This window comes from Candoia aspera, chromosome 1, assembly GCF_035149785.1.
Source record: "Candoia aspera isolate rCanAsp1 chromosome 1, rCanAsp1.hap2, whole genome shotgun sequence".
NCBI lineage: Eukaryota > Metazoa > Chordata > Lepidosauria > Squamata > Boidae > Candoia > Candoia aspera.
In genome coordinates this window covers 19,635,963-19,656,230 of record NC_086153.1, presented here as the reverse complement: position 1 = coordinate 19,656,230, position 20,268 = coordinate 19,635,963, and the positions used below count along the sequence as shown (strand labels likewise).

At 45.7% G+C, this 20,268-nt stretch overlaps 2 protein-coding genes across 2 annotated transcripts in view; both read right to left on the bottom strand.

Annotated features, from left to right (window-relative positions):
• LIMK1 (LIM domain kinase 1) overlaps window positions 1–15,156 on the bottom strand; it is a 48,967-nt gene extending 33,811 nt beyond the window's left edge. The window contains exons 1-2 of the mRNA XM_063298934.1: window positions 14,961–15,156; window positions 13,104–13,200 (exon numbers count right to left, since the gene is read on the bottom strand). Coding sequence (XP_063155004.1) covers window positions 13,104–13,200; window positions 14,961–15,018 — 155 coding nt within the window. The 5' untranslated portion in view covers window positions 15,019–15,156. The remainder of the gene's footprint in view (window positions 1–13,103; window positions 13,201–14,960) is intronic.
• Window positions 15,157–19,686: 4,530 nt separating this feature from the next.
• Window positions 19,687–20,268, bottom strand: part of ELN (elastin) — a 43,961-nt gene continuing 43,379 nt past the window's right edge. The window contains exon 31 of the mRNA XM_063291041.1: window positions 19,687–19,841. Coding sequence (XP_063147111.1) covers window positions 19,816–19,841 — 26 coding nt within the window. The 3' untranslated portion in view covers window positions 19,687–19,815. The remainder of the gene's footprint in view (window positions 19,842–20,268) is intronic.

The window sequence follows — 20,268 nt, the reverse complement described above, 5'->3', positions numbered from 1 at the left end:
CGAGAATTGCCAGATGTACAAGCTGGTTTAGAAAAGGCAGAGGAACTAGGGACCAAATTGCCAATATCTGCTGGATAATGGAAAAAGCCAGGGAGTTTCAGAAAAAGATCTATTTCTGGTTTATTGACTATTCTAAAGCCTTTGACTGTGTGGACCATAACAAATTGTGGCAAGTTCTTAGCGGTACGGGGATACCAAGTCATCTTGTCTGCCTCCTGAAGAATCTGTATAACGACCAAGTAGCAACTGTAAGAACAGACCACGGAACAACAGACTGGTTTAAGATTGGGAAAGGAGTATGGCAGGGCTGTATACTCTCACCCTACCTATTCAACTTGTACGCAGAACACATCATGCGACATGCTGGGCTTGAGGAATCCAAGGCTGGAGTTAAAATTGCTGGAAGAAACATTAACAATCTCAGAGATGCAGATGATACCACTTTGATGGCTGAAAGCGAAGAGGAACTGAGGAGCCTTATGATGAAGGTGAAAGAAGAAAGTGCAAAAGCTGGCTTGCAGCTAAACCTCAAAAAAAACAAGATTATGGCAACCAGCTTGATTGATAAGTGGCAAATAGAGGGAGAAAATGTAGAAGCAGTGAAAGACTTTGTATTTCTAGGCGCGAAGATTACTGCAGATGCTGACTGCAGTCAGGAAATCAGAAGACGCTTAATCCTTGGGAGAAGAGCAATGACAAATCTCAATAAAATAGTTAAGAGCAGAGACATCACACTGACAACAAAGGTCCGCATAGTTAAAGCAATGGTGTTCCCCGTAGTAACATATGGCTGGGAGAGCTGGACTATAAGGAAGGCTGAGAGAAGGAATATAGATGCTTTTGAACTGTGGTGTTGGAGGAAAATTCTGAGAGTGCTTTGGACTGCAAGAAGATCAAACCAGTCCATCCTCCAGGAAATAAAGCCAGACTGCTCACTTGAGGGAATGATATTAAAGGCAAAACTGAAATACTTTGGCCACATAATGAGAAGACAGGACACCCTGGAGAAGATGCTGATGCTGGGAAGAGTGGAAGGCAAAAGGAAGAGGGTCCGACCAAGGGCAAGATGGATGGACGATATTCTAGAGGTGACGGATTCGTCCCTGCGGGAGCTGGGGGTGTTGACAACCGACAGGAAGCTCTGGCGTGGACTGGTCCATGAAGTCACAAAGAGTCGGAGGCGACTAAACGAATAAACAACAACAGAGGACACAAAAAAAGGAGACTTGGCCTTTGGGGCACAGAATGCTCACTCCTGATTTATGGATTCACACAGTGTGTGAACTAAGCCACTATGGCTTATTCAACGAAACAAAATAAAAATTTGAAGTCTTTCTTAAATTATAATTTTAGAAATAAATGGCTCTCCCAAGGCCAAGCGGCTGCCCATCTGAAGAACATTTTGCTTCCTTTGCACCATATGGATTGCAGGGGTGTCTGGGGGGCAGGTCCAAAGGGCAACTGCCACCATGCTATCGAAGTGCCACCCCTTTTAATGCACATTAAAATGCAGATTTAAAAAGGGGTGAGACTTCAGTTACAGCCACTATCTTGACTTTTCTAACACACACACACACACATATATACACACACCACTGTGGACATGCCTGACAGTTTGGCTTTGAGGCCAAATGGAATTACTTTATAAACAGGATCAGCTTAGCTTAGCCCATGAAAGTTGTTATGGCAAAAGCCACACAGATCCCTGGGAAGGTGTGCCCAACACAAGGAAGCCAACCTCAAGATGCCTTGCAACATAGGTGGGCAACTTGCCATTCATGGATTAATGCAGTAACCAAGTTAACTATATTAACAAAGTGGATTCTTCAGTTTTGACTCAGCACAATAAGCGTCCATGGATGTAATCTCTTTAGCCCAGCATTTCAGATCAAGGATTTTCCAATCCTGCAATCCCTTTTTAAATAAGAGTTGCTGCCATCTGGACTTGTAGGTTGAATGGCAGGGACTCCCCTCCATTAGACAAGGTGACCTCCCAGGATGTCCTTCAAAGGACTAAACACGTGTCTCTCTAAAGTTGGCCCTTTAGGAAGCCGTTTGCAGGCTGAGGTGTGGCATCACTGATGCTAGAAGGGTTGGTTTTATTGTTGTATTAGCATTATATATTGTATTTGTTATGTTTTACATTTGTACACCACTTACGCCATTTGTACATTATACACATTTGTACATCATCTCTTAGAACTGAGGTGGTTAATAAATCTTAGATGTAAATAAATAAGAAAGCAAGTCTCACACCCTTGTTATGCACATTCCCTCTATCTACTAATAGCAATTTGTTTCAGGCATGTACTCTTCAGTAAATGTGTTGATAAATGTTTCTATGCCATATACAATTAATGTTTACAGTATTTCATTCAGAAGGAGAACAATGGCTTTGTCTGCATAACCTACTTGATTACTGAATTAACCTAAAGTTTGGGGCTTCACACAAAAATACTCTGTACCTGAGTTATGTTATTTAAATGCAACCCAGATTTGTTATGGGAGGGTTGACCTCTCCTTCCATATTCAGTTGTACAGCGTATTAAGTAGTCATTTGTTCTGTTCACACTTGTGCTGAAGTCACCAGAATGGTGTTCAGTGCATTCCAATTCAGTGATGGTTGTCCTCTTCTTAAAGCCATAGGTACCTTGGATTTGAGATACCAAGACAACCAACTTTATATCAGGGTAGGCGATATTTAAAGGGTTCTGGGCCAGAATTCCTAACTTCTGACCACTTGGAAAGCCAAGGGAGATTGCTTGAGAAGGGCTGACAGCAGTGGAAGGACAGGGCAGAACCCCATGTTTACTTTGTTTTGGGGAACATAGAAGAATTTAAGGGTGGGAATGGGAACAATAGGCCTTCCATAGGCTTCCCACTTCCATTTCCACTTTTATTTTTAGAAAAAAAAATGTGGCCAACATTCAATCATTTTTGGCCACGCAAGCTCAGGGTCTTGGGGGATGGGGTGGGGTGAACATAGCTCTGAGCTGCTCACTCCTTTTTTATATGGTCCTATCATGGATGAGAACCTTGTCTGCAGAAGATATGAGTGCAATTCACAGCACCCAACTTTTGTGGTCTTGACCTCACTTTGTCCAGGCTGACCAACTTTCTCTCAGAACAAAAAACTTAACATTCATCTCTCTAATGGAAATGTATAGAGGTCCTTTGCCTTTGTTTCAATTTTTTATTCTTCAGTGGGTCTGTTCACCTGGCCCTCTGTTTTCTAGCAGCTGGGCTTATCTCATTCTGGAATGCAAATTCCACAGGATTAAATGGGAAATCCAATAGGATTTCAAGGGCTTTCAGTGGCCTTGACATTGCTGGCTCTTTTTAACCCTGTCAGTTTGTCAGGAGAAACAGGAGGTGACAAGTGTAAAAAATGTTGGCCCAATCGGAGGTTGATCGTGCAGAATGTTACTTCTCCTTAACCAATTTCTACTTGAGGCAGCAAAGGGATCCACCATCCCTAGAAAAATTTAACAGTGCCTGCAACAACAACACACCCATTAACAGAGGTCACAGGAGGGTTTGCCTACAGATGCTTCAGGCTCATCCGGCAGTGACATGGGGGCCGCCCTTTGTATGAAACACACAGCATGTTCAACTGAGGGAACTGATTTCCTTAATGTCACTTTTAAAGACCTTGAAAGACTTAAATAGCTATTTAATTGCTGGGAGCTTCAATTTAATGTTTAATTCTTATTTTAGTATGCTTAGTAAATTCCAGGGTTACCTATCACTTGGTGCCTATGTGGTTACCTTCTTCAGAGGCATCCACAGGAGAACAGTCAAAAAGTCAAGGTGGTGACTGTGACTTGCATCAAAGCCCTGCCCTTTTGTACATGTCTATGCATGTGTTTGACTGCACAGTTGTGGCCACCATCTTGACTTTTTTGACCCCCCACAGATGCCCCTGCTGTTTTTTTCAAATATATTTTTTAATTTTTATCCCACCTTTATTATTTTTATAAACAACTCAAGGCGAGGAACATACCCAATACTCCTTCCTCCTCCTATTTTCCCCACAACAACAACCCTGGGCTGAGAGAGAGTGACTGGCCCAAAGTCACCCAGCCAGCTTTCATGCCTAAGGTGAGACTAGAACTCATGGTCTCCTGGTTTCTAGCCTGGTGCCTTAACCACTAGACCAAACTGGCTCTCTTAGGAGTTTTAGATTTTAACTTTTAGATTTTAGGAGCCAGCCTCTCAATTTGATAAAGAGGTTTAATGCTTTCACTGGAATAACCATTTCTATTTTCTTGCACTGATTGCCATTGGATTTTATTTTTGAATTTAGGATGTTAGTGTGCTCATTTCATGCTTTTTATATAATCTGCTCAAATAACGTTTGTTTTGAGGCAGATTCAAAAGCTAGGCCTGTGTCTTGAAAAGGCACTTCCATTCAACATTTCACAAAGCATTTCACTTTGGCCTCCAAAGGTCTGTGCATGCATTTCTGTTGAAGCAAAACAGTTTGCCTTCATACGTTGCCTGGCAATATCGAGGCACAATGCCTTGCTTTTCTACTTCTTTGCCCTGGTGCAGTGTTTTCAATCTCAGCAACTATAAGATGTGTAGACTTCAACTCCCAGAATTCTCCAGCCAGCATTCTGGCTGGGGAATTCTGGGAGTTGAAGTCCACACATCTTAAAGTGGGTGAGGTTGAGAAACACTGGTCTAGTGGTTTAAATCATAATTGTTCTACAAAAATGCCACTTTGCACAATCTTATTAAAAATGGAACAACTGAAGAAGTAAATCCTGAAAGCTTTGCTCCTAACCAAGCTCCACTGTGTTCAATGGTTTTTTTTCCCCACTAAATGCACACATCGCTATGAAATCTTAAACCATCATCTATTGAATACAGGAAAAAAATCCTTCTGTCAGCTTAAATTCAAAACTCAGTGAAAATCAAAATGTGCCAGACAAGCTTTAGATGCCTCCAAACCACAGCTGGCAAATGTCCCAAGGTTTACAATGAAACTTCTCCAGAAATCTCTAGAGGAAGAAAGGGAATCCTTCAAATTAGCCCCATCTGGACAAGCAACTGACTGGGTTTGCCAATTCCCTATCTTGCCCTGTTCTTCCATTTCCAGCCACATCACCTGGACCAGCCAGGATCCCCATTGTCTCAGGTCTGTCTCCCACATTTGCCAGCTGGCCGATCAAAACAGAAACCTGGAAAAAGCAGCTTGCACACTGCTGTGCAAAGGAACTCGCTGTGTGACTCGGTCTGTGTTGAGTTGAAAGCTTGCTCCGTTTCTTCTTGCATAGACTTGCATAGCTTCTAAGGAACCGCCCCTCCCCTTCCTTCCTACGCACGCACTCCAGGTAGCCAACTGCAATGACCGTCTCAAGGGGCAAGAATTACCTTACACTACAAGGCCTGTGGTGACTCTGGCTTTAAGTGCTACCCACATTTGAACACAGGAGCGGGTCATCTACCAGGCGCCCAAGGATGTGATTTGCCCAGGTCTCTTGCCCAGGGTCACTGCACATTTTTCCAGCTGAGCTGACCTCAGAAGCGTTCTGCATTGTGTGAATGTGCACATTCTGACCCTGTGAGAATATAGATCTAAAATCTGAAATCTTGCTATTTAGACAACATTAACTCACATCGCTCCACTATTTTCTTACAGCCTAAAAATGAGTTTACAGCATTGTTTTGTAATAAGTTCAAGCTGAAGGCATTCAATTTACAGTGTAGCATCAATGTAAATGAAGATGCTGGGGTGCAGAGAGAGATGAGATGATGAAATGATGGTTAGATTTCAAGAAATGGAACTGACTGATGAGGTAAAAAGAATGTGAAGATTAGCTGGTGCAGACAGTTGTTGATCCCTGTGATCACAACTCAATAAAGGAGGATCCTAGGATGTCTGGTACAAGTGGAGCACTCTAGGATCTCTATGGATCAGCTTGCATCCTGGTTTGGTAAGTACCTAAATGTTTTAGGGTTTAAGTAGCTGCATGAGGAGTGATTACGGTATAGCCATTATGGTAGACTGGGAATCTGTGCTAGACAGGATAGTTTAGAGGGCCTGAAGTAACATGCAGGCTGAAAGATGGTGTGCAAGAAACCTGCCCTGGCAGTGTGCACTTTCAGATGGACCAAAGTAAACCTGTCACAACCATAATGCTACTTTCTTTACTAGATTCTCCTCATGGCTTGGATCAAGGAGAAACAAAATGCCCCCCCTCCTCGCTCTTCTGCACCAGCAACAGAAAAAAAAGAAAAACGAGATTGGAGAATAGAAGACTTCCTCTCAAATTATCAAACATTTTAGCACAGCCTAAAGCTTTCCAAAAGATACTCAGCTGCAGCGTGCTTTCATCCGTTACTCAGACCCCTCCTCTTTTTGTGCCCACCCACCTTTCTGGAATCAGGCGGGGAATGCCAAGTAGCAATGACATCACTCAGGGGCCACCCCATTACATCACCCTTGCAGAACTTCCCAAACTCTAGAGAGAAGAAGGCTAGCCAATCCAGAAGCTCGCTGGTTTAACCCTTGCATGGCAACTGCCCTCTCAAGCACATTGCTTCCCAATCTTCTCAGCTCCCCCTAGCATCTGGCAAGACCACCCACTTTGTAGCAAGGACTGCAGAGTTGCTGGTGGAGCAATTATAGCCCTGGGAGGGATTTGGGGAGAGAGGACTCCCTCGCAGAAATGATCTATCCTGTATATTGGATGTGTTTCCACAACACCGTTAAGCAGGTCAGGGAAAGATCTAGCAGTTGCATTTGCACAACACATGACGTTTGGTTAGTGTGTACCTTAGTTATTACTGTGTGTGTGGGAGAGGGGCTTTGGGTACTGCATAAACCCTCTTTATCTGTTTATGTCTCTTATTGTGAGAACCTCTGAAAATGGAGTAGTTCAGTGACCTGGTTAAGTATACTGTGTGAACACAGCAGCAGGGCAGATTACTGGCTTGGTTAGCCAATTTTTGTTTCCTCAGAGCCACAACCAAGCCCAGACACAACTGCTACACAATCCTGACTATTTCATGTGAGCAAAAAAGGAAATTGCAAGACCACAAGGAAACAAAACCAGAACCACATCCTTACTGTTTCATTCAATGCGTTAGCCCAGTATTCTGTTTCTAATGAAGGACAGCCAAATGTTGGCGGGAAATTGTGCTAATCTGATGGCCAGCCCCTCTGGTTTATTTCCTGAACCAAGCCATTGTTTCTACACTACAACCCCCAGAAAAGCCCACAAGTGGAACTCAGAGACAACAGCCTCCTCAGCAACTCCCAGTCTTTAGAGTTGTATTTCCTTTCCTAACCATCATGGCTATAAAAACAGCTCTGCAGAATAATCCTGATTCTGCTTCCCAAGTCCAAAGAACAGGGAAGGAAGGCAAGAGACTCTCTCTGCATTGTTCCTCAGCAATGAATGCTGTTGCACACCTATCTCTGGAGCAGGTTTCTCAACCTCAGCAACTTTAAGATGTGTGGACTTCAACTCCCAGAATTCCCCAGCCAGCACATTGCTGAGGTTGAGAAACACTGCTCCGGAGTCCAGCTACTGGCTCTGCCCTCTCCCACACAGCTCCCCTGCCTCTCTGGGTGGTAGCTCCCCCCCCCCGCCACCCCGTGGGAAAGAGAATCTGAGGCCAGATCATAAATAATTACTGCAGCCTAACTAGAATCACCAAGGCAGTGAGCAGTAGAAAAGAGGATCCAACCAGATCCTGTCTGGTAGGCAGAAAGTTTGCTTCTTGGACCATATAGGCTGCACTGCTTGTGATAGCACACAAGGCACCCCAATTGAACTATATGCACCCCATTCTTTATATATATATATATATATATATATATATATACACATACACACACACACACACACACACACACACATACATGTACACACACACACACACACACATATATCTCAACTTCTTCCAAACAGTAACAGTGATGCTAGAAGTCATGGCTGCATCACAAGTCAGTCATGCATTTCGTGAGAGACATGGAGAACAGATGATCACAAGCCTGCAGAAAGTTGTGCTTGCAAGTGTCTTCCGGTTCCTATTTCAGATAAAGCCACAGTTCCTATGAAGCTCTGTGCTTAACTGTTTTATTCTAGCCTCTGTCTGAAGTTAAAATTAAACTCCAGGGCAGTACAATCCTCTGCCGTGGCCACCCTTTCATCTTTTCCATCTTCCCATTTTGCTCACCGTCAAACATAATTTGTAAGATCCTAGGGAGCAGAGGACCGTGGGTTTGATTAATGAGCTTCTTGAGCAGAAAGTTACGCACAGCCACGCAGAGCAAATAATACAAAGCAGCATTGACACAAGGGATCTAGCCCTTCCTCCATTGCTGAAGATAATAAAATATGACTTTCCCTTGAGCACGGATGTGAACTTTTGCTGTCCTTTAGCTGTCGGCCTGGAAACTTCATCATAAACTGCAAACTCCCTTTGATCTGCTGGCTCTGCCAAGCATCTAACAGAGCACTGGGAGCATCATGTCTCTGAAGCCAGAGACAGGCAAACAACCTGAAGAGAACCAAAAGCCACTGCATCGCCCAATGCCTTCCTGACACGTTTTGTCCTACTTTGATGCAAAAAAACCTGCTGAAGCTAGTTTATTCGCTTTGATTCTAAAACCTGCTAGAGCTGGCTCATACAACACAGCCGTTCAGAGATATATCAGAAGGTACAAGTGCCAAAGGAAACTTACCTGGCTCTTTCCATCCGGAAGCAATTGCGTTTCAGCACAGTGGCCAGCATGGTTGCGGGAGTCTCTTCTTGTCACCTGTCCACTGATGGCACTTAAAGGGCAGCCAGGGGCATATCTGTCCTTAACTCCAGAGGGGGCTCTGGAGTCTGCCAGCACCTGCAATACCCTTTGAAGTATTCCAGTTCTCCACTCACTCCAAAGAGGCAGGGGAGTGACAGAGAAGGACAAACAGTGACACTGTCCCCTGGATCTGCACCCACTGCTCCGTGACTCAGGCGTCTGCTCTGCTATCTAGCTACCAGTAGGGAGGAAGCTGTCTTGTAATCACACAGTGGGGCAGAACTTGCTTTGCGTGCACGCCTTCTCCACACAACTTTTCCCCTAAGCGCCGGCCCTCCAATGCAGTGGAGCAGTCCAAGCCCAGCTGTCTGAACCTCACTGCCACATGCACAGCTGAATCCATGCATGCTACATGGAGCACTGCCCAGCCCAGCCCAGCCCAGAATGCTTGCCCCTTGATCAGCAGCCCTGCTATTTTGGCTTCCTCAATGCCTTTTCCATCACCGAACCAGCAGCCTGGAAGACGGGGATATCACCAGCACGTTGACACATTATCCATCCACAGCACTTGCTTGGTTTCTCCCCGCCCCATCCTCCCTCGAGCTGCGTTCTCCCAGTCTCCTGAGTGTGGGTGTGAGAGAGTGGCTATCTTATTTCCGGCCAGATGACAGAAAGGAGACAGGCCTCAAGCAGATTAGCCTGGGGCTCTGAGACTATGCTCAGTGCTGAATGAGCAGAGAATAGCTAGCCAGAGGACACAGGAGGTCCTCTGGCTAATGCATAGCAGGCAAGCCAAGTCTTTGTGCTAACCAGCTGCTGCTATCGCTATTAGTGGTTGCTCAGCCCCAGCCATGTAGAAAGAGGAAGGAGTGGGGGCTGCAAAACCAAGAACAGAGAGCAGGAATCAAGAAACAGAAGAAAAGCACAACAACAGGCCTCTCCATCCTGCCCCCCCCCCCACAACACACAAGGGAGAATTATTTATTTTAAATATTTATAGCCCAGCTCTTATGGCAGGTTACAATCCATACAAAAGACAAGGCAGAACAGTAAAACAAAGTGAAGTACATAAGAACTTCATCTACAACCCACAGTAACCATCCCAATGATACCACTAACTTATGTTCAGAAAACATGCTTAGCTGACTGGGTCTCTTCATGATGTAATGGCTTCATTCACACTAGGTTTGCTTAGTGTTAACCATGGGTTAATATGTTGTGGCAACCCAAACTGTGAGGCTTTATGATTCACTGGACTGCATGAACCCTCCAAATGGGTGACTTGAGTAAGCAGTCAAGCACATTGTGTGAATGAAGCCATACAGAGGCACTTAAGGGACAAAAGGCAAAATTAAGCTGTAGATGCTGCATTCTGAATGGGAGAGTCAAAAACCACCAGCACCTTTGGTGCTGAAAAGTTGAGAAAGACAGCTCTGGTTTGGCCCACAAACATAGCCACATCAATCCTATGTAGTTCTCCCAACCTTGGAGCACTGAGGGAGTCCCCCCTGTAGATTTCAATGCTGAGATTGGTCTCTCCTGGGGAGGTGCTCTCTCAAATATTGGCTCCTAAAGCATGAAGGCTCTTAAAGCATGAAGTCTGCCAATTACATACTGTACAGCAGCCAGTGCAACTCTTTTACAGAGGAGGACAGAAGATCAGAAGGAACCTCACCTTCTTCAGCCCAGTGGTTGTTCTTCTATCCATTCATCTCCACTACCTGAGATATAGCTAACTTACATTTGGGGTCTACTGATTCTAAAGAATTTCACACATCAGCCTTCAGGGGAAAGAACTTCTCCTGTTTGGCATTACCCAAACTCTCGTGCCGTTTTGAGAGGTCTGTGAAAGGTAGACATAATGTAAGGGTTCAGAATTTAAAAGGATTATCCTTTAGTTGCAATGGAGAATATCTTTTCCCTAAATCCCTTTACATACCAGAGGCAGCAAGAGTGCCCTTGGCTTAGGGCTTCACAAGTTAAAATATGGTTCCAGTTTTAAAATTAACCTGTTCCAAGTAATCTACAGACATTTCAGTTGATAGCTTAAACAGGGAACATCTGCAAATACATTCCATTGATACTTAAGATATACTTTTAAGTAAATAGGATTTTGTTGTGTGACTCAGTGATGCATTCACACAACACATTTAACCTGGTTATTGGCTTAGTCCATTTTCTGGAGGAGGCATTCACGAGATTTATTGGCCATGAACAAATAGGCTGGGTTTGCACAATATACTCGACCAGGAAAAAAAAATTGATTTCATTTGCACAAAGCAGCAGATTGAGTCTGCTGCTGCTGCTTGCAGAAAATGATCTACCTGATGATCCAGTGGCAGATGATGAATGAAAACAGCAACTGCTTCAATGCAATAGGAAGCAGCCATCTTGGCTGACATCCCAGCCTCCTATGTCGCTATAGCTCCCAACATCTTTTTTAGCTACAAAAAATCCCACAGTGCTAAATCAGGTCTGAAGCCATGGAGGGATGGCATGGAGAGAAACCTTTGCCCTTAGAGTAAAAAGTAAGGAAACTTAAAAATATAGCCCTGTTCTTCATGACCGCTTTAAGCTTCAATTTCTATGTCCCAAGGTCAAAAGGGAGACTCAACTTAGGGCTATCAGATCAGGGGTGCAGACATCCAGATGGCCACTGGATAGCAACAAAGAAATAAAAAGACTAGTCATCTAGTGGTCAGCCAGATTTTGTAGCCCTACTTAATTCTCTGCATTTGCATAACATAAACCTGACACAAGGCAAGGCTTATATGAAGGTATTTATTTGGGGCTTGATTCTGATCCAGAAATAATTGCACAACCCTCTGAAATGACCCCATTAAGCATGTCATGAGATGTCACCAGTGATCCACAAAGGTGGGAGCAGAACCCATTCTAACCTCCTTGTTTAGATGGAGGAATTTGCTTGCATGGAAGTTACTTTCTTGTAAGACTATGGTGATTTGCAAAGCAAAGCTGGCCCTATGGGATATCTGCTAGCACAGCGAGCAATGCAAAAGCCTGGCAGCATGGCTGGCAAAGTTGCATAACAGAAACCCAAATAGTATCTGCTTGTTATTTCTAGTTTGTGGCATCTCTCCTTCCTAGCCTCAGTCTGATATTATACCATAATTTTGGGTGCCTATTGCATAAGTCACATCCAACTAAGAAACATCCAGGATGTACCAGTGAGGCCCAAAGCAGCATTTTACAAGCAGGTTTTGAACATAGGATGTAACTGGACAGTCTTTAACATGCAGGCTTTAACATTCAGCATTTAACATGACAAAACTCTCTCTCTCCCAGGGACAAGGCCTGAAACAGCAGCTGTGCATGTTTGAAATTCTCTTCAGTTTGGGGAAAGGCATTGATTGGCTGATACCTAGGATGTCATGCATATACTCTTCCTTCTTCTTTCCCAGAGTGGCTCTGCAGCTTTTGGAAAATGTGGAATTGTTCATTTTCAGTTAAAATATATCAAGGCTGATAGTTAATCCCGTATTCACATTGTTGGGATTGTAATTCTAACTGGGCAATCATGAACACAACTCACATCAAGAATACTGGAGCAATCCCTGTTCCCACTATTGTAAGACCTAGAAACTGCTACAAGAAATGATGGTGACCATTGATTTAGAATGGCTTTAACAGAGATTAGGCCGATTTATAGAGAACCATGCTAGTTAAAACACCAAGGCCAATTGTTTGCTTGCTTGTCTACCATGTTGTGTGAACCAGCCTATTTGGTTCACCGGTGTGATAATAGTAGTTAAGTTCTCTGACTAAGGCCTGGGAAACCAGATTCATCTTTGATCAGTTGCCCCACTGGATGGATTTGGCCCAGCCATTATCTCTCAGCTCAACCTTATTTCAGGAAGCTGTTATGCAAATAAAATAAGAAGAGATTCCCCCTCCTCCCAGTAGGTCAATTGGAGCTGATAAATAGAAGAGGAGAACTGGCTATTAGTCAGAAAGCTAACTAGGACCCCCAGGTTTCAATGCAGTCTATCAGTCTGTGTGCTTTGTGGAAGCGCTTGGCCACTTTACACAACCACATTCTAGGTTACATGGGATGATCCAGGTGGGAAATTCTGACATTGGTATGGATCCTTACATGCCCTTCATTTGGACTCACAGTCGAGGAGACCAATCTCTGCAGCAAAATCTTGCCTCTAGAGCAGTGTTTCTCAACCTTGGCAGCTTTAAGATGTGTGGACTTCAACTCCCAGAATTCCCCAGCCACCATGCTGGGAAGTTGAAGTCCACACATCTTAAAGCTGCCAAGGTTGAGAAACACTGCTCTAGACCCTGCAGGCCATGGCCATCCCAGAGACCCCCCTACCTGAAACAGCTGGCATGCCAGTTGGCATTTAGGGCTTGCAAGTACTGGCCGTCGTAGATGCTGTGGCTGCAGCTGGCACATATTGGCAGGTCACTTCCTGGGGATCACAAAAGAGGTAGGTGATAGAGGTGATTGCTGCAACCTAGAGGTGATTGCAGCTCTGCCTAAGCTGTACAAATCTGGGCTCTGGCAACAAACTTAGCTATTAAGATTTAAAAGAGTGCAAGTGTTGGTCCATTTTTTATCTCCCAACATCCCATGCTCCTGGGTTATCTCTAAGATTAAATTCTTTTGAGACAGTCCTTGCCAAAATATCGAATGGAAACCTAATGAAAAGCAGAGTGCCTCTGAGAACATGCAGAATGTGTTATCAGTCAAAAACCTCAAGCTGAGCCTGCAACTTCAAGGTTCTTGGTTCTTTTTCCTCCAAAACAGAACCATGATGATCATCCTCCCTCTTCAAGAAGAAAGGCACAGAATGGAAAATAATTTCCTTGTTTCTTTGGGGTTGGATGAGAGCAATTGCCTGCCAGAGGGGAGAGTCCATTCTGCCAGTCCCTAGGGGTTTGATGGCCACAATCTTGTGCAGAAGGTGCTTTTCTGACTTTTGGATCAATGTCTGGTGGCAAAGGATTGATCTTCCATTTCTGTAACCACAGCATTATCTCCTGCTTCACCTTCTGGCACGGGAAGGTGAAGGACAGCTGCAGGGAAACCAGCGGGCCCTATCTCTATTTGCCTTTGCCAGTCACATAAATAGGAGATAAAACCCCCAAACCTTTTTTGGTGGTGAATCCAATCCTACAGCACAGGAGCAAAGCACCTTGAAGCATGTACAGAGTTACTTTTCTTGCTTCACTTTATATGCACTTAACTGCATTAAGCCCTGTCCCAAATTCTCTATTTTGGCACAGGGTCACAAGGATGGGAAGAATGAAGAGGGATTGGGGGGAAAAACCCCCAGCCCTGCTGTAGATCTGCATCTTATTAAAGGTACCATTTTAAACCAGTTCTTACGTTACAGTATAAGTTACAGTATACTGTATAAGAAAAATATCTAAAAGGGAAGAATTATTTCCAAAGTTATAATGCCACCTAAAGCATCCTGCTAAAAACGTACAACAAAAGATGAGAGGTGAGAATAGATCCCACAATCCAGTTTGTTCCAAAATTATTTTCCTTGCCCCTTGGCTAACTAGGGGTCATTTGTTCTTGGTAGGGAAATGGCATCGGGAGACTAAGATCAGGCAGCACCCTGGACAGCACCCACGGGATGGTGGGGGATTTGAAATAGATATATTTTTATTTTGTCACCCCCCTCTCCGCCCCCATATATCTGCCTTTTATGAGTTGGAAAGTATCGGAAGTAAGAGTTCCGTGGCTGAACGGGAGAAGAAAACGCATTCTGTACGTGCTCAGAGGGACCCATCTAACCCTTAGTTTTCTCACTAAAACTAGTTGCGATACGGCGCGCCGGGTACAAATTAAATTGGGGGGTGCGTGCGGGGAGGCGGTAGGGGAAGTGAAAGGGGAGGGAGTTGCGTCAAGGTCCCCTTTCGACATGCCAAGGGCATCTCTCCGTCAGGGGCCTGCCAAGCCGCCCCTCCCCCCCGCAAGGCACTGCGGGGGGCGCGCGCCGAGAGGTCGCCAGTAGTTTCACGTGCGAATGCCTGCTTGCGCGCGTCTTGCGTGTAATGCAGCAAGGGTCGGGCAGGACAGCTCCCGGCGGGACTCAAGGTCACCTGCGGGAGGGGGAGATGCGTGCGGAGGATGCAGGGGTCAAGATATCGCCCCCCCTCCCCGAGGAAGCCGGCCAGCGGCTGAGGTAGGAGGCGCAGGGGGAATCTCCCGACCCACCTTCGTCCTCTCCCATGGGCTCGTCCCTCCAAGTGCAGCACAGCAGCATCAACCTCATGCAACCGCCCCCGCCTGGCCCGGTCAGGCAGTAGCAGTACCAGCGCGGCGGCGGCGGCGGCGGCGTCTCCACCTCCGGCCCGGCGGCGCAACGGACGGGGCAGGGCGGGCGACCGGGCTGACTGCGCCGGCTGCAGACTCACCCGGGCCGACTACGCGGCAGCCCTGGGAAAATGGGGCGGGGGGAGGGAGGCGGGTCTAAACAGGAGAGCGCACGAGCGAGCGAGCAGACCCCCTCCCCGTCTCTTCCAGCCAATGCAACGCGCCAGGCGAGCCAATGCCTGGAGGCCTGGCCCCTCCCCGCTCGCCCGGCTGCAGGAGCTCGTGGCGCGGGGGAGGGGAGCAAAGTCCCGGGCTTGCGGCCAGTCGGCTTTCGGCGCCAGGCGCCCGGCTTGGCCCTGGAAGGGGAAGAGAGTATCTTGGGGACGAGGAGCCGGGGATCAGCCCCCTGAGTGCGAGTGCGGAGCGCCCAGAGGCACTCCTGGAAAACAAAAACTCGTTGGGATCGAAGGGGCGGGAAAATCGATTACTGTGCTACGGGAGCAAGGGTTTCATCCGTGCTATGTAAGCAAGTTCGCGTACTTTAATGGGGGAGCACCGGATCGCTCAGGCCATCCCTGAAGGCCTGCCTTGGTTCGCTCAAGCGAGGACAACTTCTGGACCGCGTGGAGGAGTAGCTCGGCTGTATTTGGGGGAATGGTGGTTTTTTTCAGCAACTGCCACTTCCATTCCTCACCCTCAATAATCTGCAGTAATAGCAAGTGGGTTTCATTTGATTACTTCTACGTCCCTCCAAGGAGCGCAGGGAAACATTTGTCAACCTTCCCAGGTAGACCAGACAGGAAACAGGACCAGATGAGCTAATTCTACTTTATTGTAAGGCTACATTAACAACATCTTGAAAGTCTGAAAGTACAAGCCTCCCGCTGTCTCTTTTTACAGCCTGATATGTTAGGGAAGGTCCCTTCTCTTTCTCTGACCCTTAGGCAGCTGGGTTCCTCCCCCTCTTATCTGATCGTTTCCCTATTGCACCTTCACAACAATCCTCCCAGGTAGGTTAAACATGTTGTCCAACTTCACACAGCATGCTGATTTGTAATATAGACTATTTAGCCTTGGCTTAGCATGTTGGGTGCATCTAGCCATGAATAATTCTAAAACATGAAGTTTGAAGGGATCTTGGAGGTCATCTAGTCCAACCCCTGGCCAGTGCAGGAATCTTCAGACCATCCCAGACAAGTGGCTGTCCAACATTTTCTTGAAAACCTCCAGAGATGGAGCACCCACAGCTTCAGGAGGCAGGCCATTCACTGGGTAACAGCTCTCATAGTCAGGAAATTCCTCCTTATTTTGAGTTTGGATCTTTCTGTGTTAAGGTTCTTGTCTTGCCCTCGGGTGCTCTGGAGAATAAATCCACACCTTCTGCCCTGTGATATTCCATCAACTATTAGAAGACTGCTGTCATGCCTCCCCTTAGCCTTTTCTTCTTTAGGCTAAACATACCAAGTTCCTTTATCCATTCTTTAACCTGGTTTATGTTTATGTGGATCCCAGCCATTGTGGTTTATTCAATAAACTATAGCTAACAAAACAGTCTGAATGTAACGTATGAATCACACTGCATGGCTGAGCTGGGCTTTAAACAGATCTTTTGAATGACTTTGGCCATCTAACCCAGGCATCATACTGGAGTTCAACAAAGAGTTTGTAACTCTTACAGCCCTGTGCTATGATATTGCCATTCTCCATGGAGATGGTTGGAGTCTTCAAATAGCAAGAATTGGCTTTAAGTGCTATTTGAACTGGTGATTTTTGGGATTTGTAGATGAGGCTCATCCAAGCTCTTCGTCTTTTAACATCAGTATTTCTCACTTTAGAAATTAAGCTTCAGGTTTGTGAGTGTACAAGTGTGTATGTATATGTCCTGACTTAGCTAGGCAGTATTTACTTGTTAGAACTAACTGCAGTTAAATTTCCTGCTTAGTCCCTGGTTAGTGGGTGGCTATGGAAAGTCAGTATGGTGAACCCCAAGTACACCCTCAGTCCTGGAGGTAGTCCCAGAATTAGGAAGGAGCAGGACTATCAAAGATTAAAATCACACGTAGGCTGAGCTCACAAATTTAATCTAACTACTGTATGTCAAGTAAAGGTTTAGCAATTTTACTGTATAATATGAAAACTTTGATTGTTTTTTTGCAGCTTAATGTGTTGTGCAAACCCAACCTGCTTGGTTATTTCAGTTCATTATGCGAATCCAGAAAAAGTCTGAATTCAGGAATCTGATCAGCTGTGTTCTGTGTTGCAGTTGTAACGCTCTTAGATTCCTACACTCCATCTGGGAACCCAAAATTTTTCAAATTACATATATTCAGAAAGCCTTATACCAACTCACAATTCCTTTATCTGGGAACAGAAAAACCTCATTCTTTCTGTGCATGACATGGCATGGATTCACTCTTCTTTTGTACAAGAAATGGCTTTGCATTAACCATTATTTAGAGAAATTGATCAGCTCTGAGAAATATCTGTCCCTGACCCCAAATTACATTTCTAATGATTTTGCTATCCACTGTGCCTCTGTATCCACAAATCAGTTTAATGCGAAGGAGGGCATTCATTATACCATCTGATCATGGAAAGTATGCTGGTCTCTCAGTTGTGCAATGAGGGTTGGGATGACTGGTGTAATAGCTGCTGATATCAAAAAGGCACAAATATATTCATCTGGTGAAATGAGCTGCAACCTATGAAAGTTATGCCTTTTAATAAATATTAGTTGGAAAAGGTGCTACCAGGCTCCTAATTGATATATTTGTCAAGTGCAATTTTCCCCTGTGTGGTTTCTTCACAGAAGTACCTTCCCCTTTTCGTGATACAAACTGTAGATTGCCCCATCACCTATTATATATAAACTCTTTCTCAACTTTGAGAAGGTATCTCTTTTGCTGATAGTGTCTTCTTGCACCTTCCTGTTGTCTGTTCTATTCCCAGTTACTCTAAATATTCTGCTACAGTAGTCTGGAGCTTTACTTCAAAACATTTTGTCTTTAGCACAATTTTTGATACACTGCCTCTTGGTTTCCCAAACCTGGGTATATTACCCAAAATTGGGTAAAAGTGGTTTTCCTTTGGGGAACAACACATGAACCCATTAAATTGACGTTGAGAAATTTATATGGCCCCCCAGCTTGAACACTGCAACTCTGGGTAGTATACAATAAATCAAGGAACTGATACAAAAATGAAATAAGTAATTCCTGATAAAATCAGTAAACAAGCTTTGATAGGTGATCAGGGAATGACATTTAGTACGCTCCTGCAGGTGTGAACTCATTCTGTCCTCAACGCCTGAGCAAAACATGCTGTGTGTATCCTGTCTGTTTGGTTAGGTTTTGGCACAGTGTATTCTGCTAACCCACCCTGGAGAAGATGCTGATGCTAGGGAGAATGGAGGGCAAAAGGAAGAGGGGCCGACCAAGGGCAAGGTGGATGGATGATATTCTGATGCTGATGACCGACAGGGAGCTCTGGCGTGGGCTGGTCCATGAAGTCACGAAGAGTCAGAAGCAACTAAACGAATAAACGACAACATTCTGCTAACCCAGAAAATGCATTGTTAGATAATCAGGCTGAACATGTTCAGCATATGTAGTAATTTACTCTAATAAGAAGTATTTGGATATTAATAGGGTTGCACTGTTAACTGAGGTACGAGGTAAGAACTGAGGTACAAGATAAGGAGAGCAAGGATTATTATTTCCAATAGCAGCTACACTCCTGAATGTAATTTATAAAAAAGACAGCTAAAAGTAACACACAAATGTGTTCACATTAGGTGTGTTGGGTGTTTTTTGCTTTGCTTAAGTCCAAGGGCAAAGCCTAGCCTCCGAGTTGCTCCAGTTTATTTCTCCATTCGGCTAGCAAGGGTATTGGGAAATCGGGCCCAGATCTGATCAGGTGGGCTGGTTTGGAAAACTTACCTTTACTGAAAATAAGAATGAGAGAGAGAGATTACCTTTAAAACATTATTTATTAGTCAGGTTTTATTTATTTTATTTTTTGGAAAGCAGTTACTGTTCTTCTTTATAAAAAGTGTCCCATCCCAGTTACATCAAAGTGATTAAACATGAAGATGTGGAGCAGGTCGGCTGGTCATGTACAGGGGTCCCTGGCCAGCCCGTTCATTGGGAGCTGGACAATGTGATGCCGGCGCCCACGTTAGGCATGCCGGGCGCTGCGGCCTGGCCGTGCTAATCCACCCGGGCCTGGCAGCCAGCAGAAGCGGCAGGATTAAGGCTAATCCCATTGACACTGGCAGCTTGGCCTGAGCTGCTCCCCCCGTACGGAGGCAGTGTGTTGGGGGAAGGGAAGGATGGCCGGCAAGTGGCTCACGGCAAAACTAGGGGCGTCCCCCCCACACACTTAGTTCCAAAGAGGGGCCTGCAGAGAGAGACCAGGGGAGAAGCAGGGCCAGCTGGCCGGAGGCTCCTGTCCCCCCACCTGTGGGCGCGGGGCTCAGGAGCAGGCTAAAGTGCTCAGGCCGCCCCCCTCTGAAGCAGCCCTCCTAGGCTGCAGCACCAAAGGGCCCCGGAGAGCTGAAGGCGGGGACGCTCCCCGTGGGACGGTTGTAGCACCAGTGAGAGGGAGGGAGGGGGGCCGGCCGGGGGTGGCAAGGCATGGGGCTGTGTTGGCAGCGGCGGTGGTGGAATCTCTGCTTTTCTCGGGGGGTGGGGGGTACATTCGAGACCAGGCAGTAGCACCAAAGTTCATGAGGTGAATGGTAGGCCGTCGGTCTGGGCTACTTCCTCTTCCGGCCGACTCCTCCTGCAATCCGAAGAGAGGGACAGAATGACCGGGTGGTTCAGCAGGTGGCTGACTGGTGCCAAGGGGGCTGGCCAACTCAGAACTGGGCCTGGGGATTTCTGACCTTGGCTGGGTGGATGCAATATGCTTAACCAGGTCAGTTGGAGACCTAGTTGTTTTATTCGGACATGGTCAGCTTCCAGTAGGAGAGAGTATCTGTAGCTCAGGGCTGAACTGTGGTGTTCTTGGTGCTCTCTGAGCCTGGTTGTCTGCTTGCAGACATTTCATTGCCCGACTAAGTAACTTCATCAGCACCATAACGAAGCAACCAACCAAGCCCAGACACCAAGAACTCCACCAAGAACTCTTCATTAGCATTAAAGTCCTTCTTTGTGCCTGTGGGCTAGTGCGCTCTGTACCAACCCAGCCAGTTTGGTTAACTGATGAT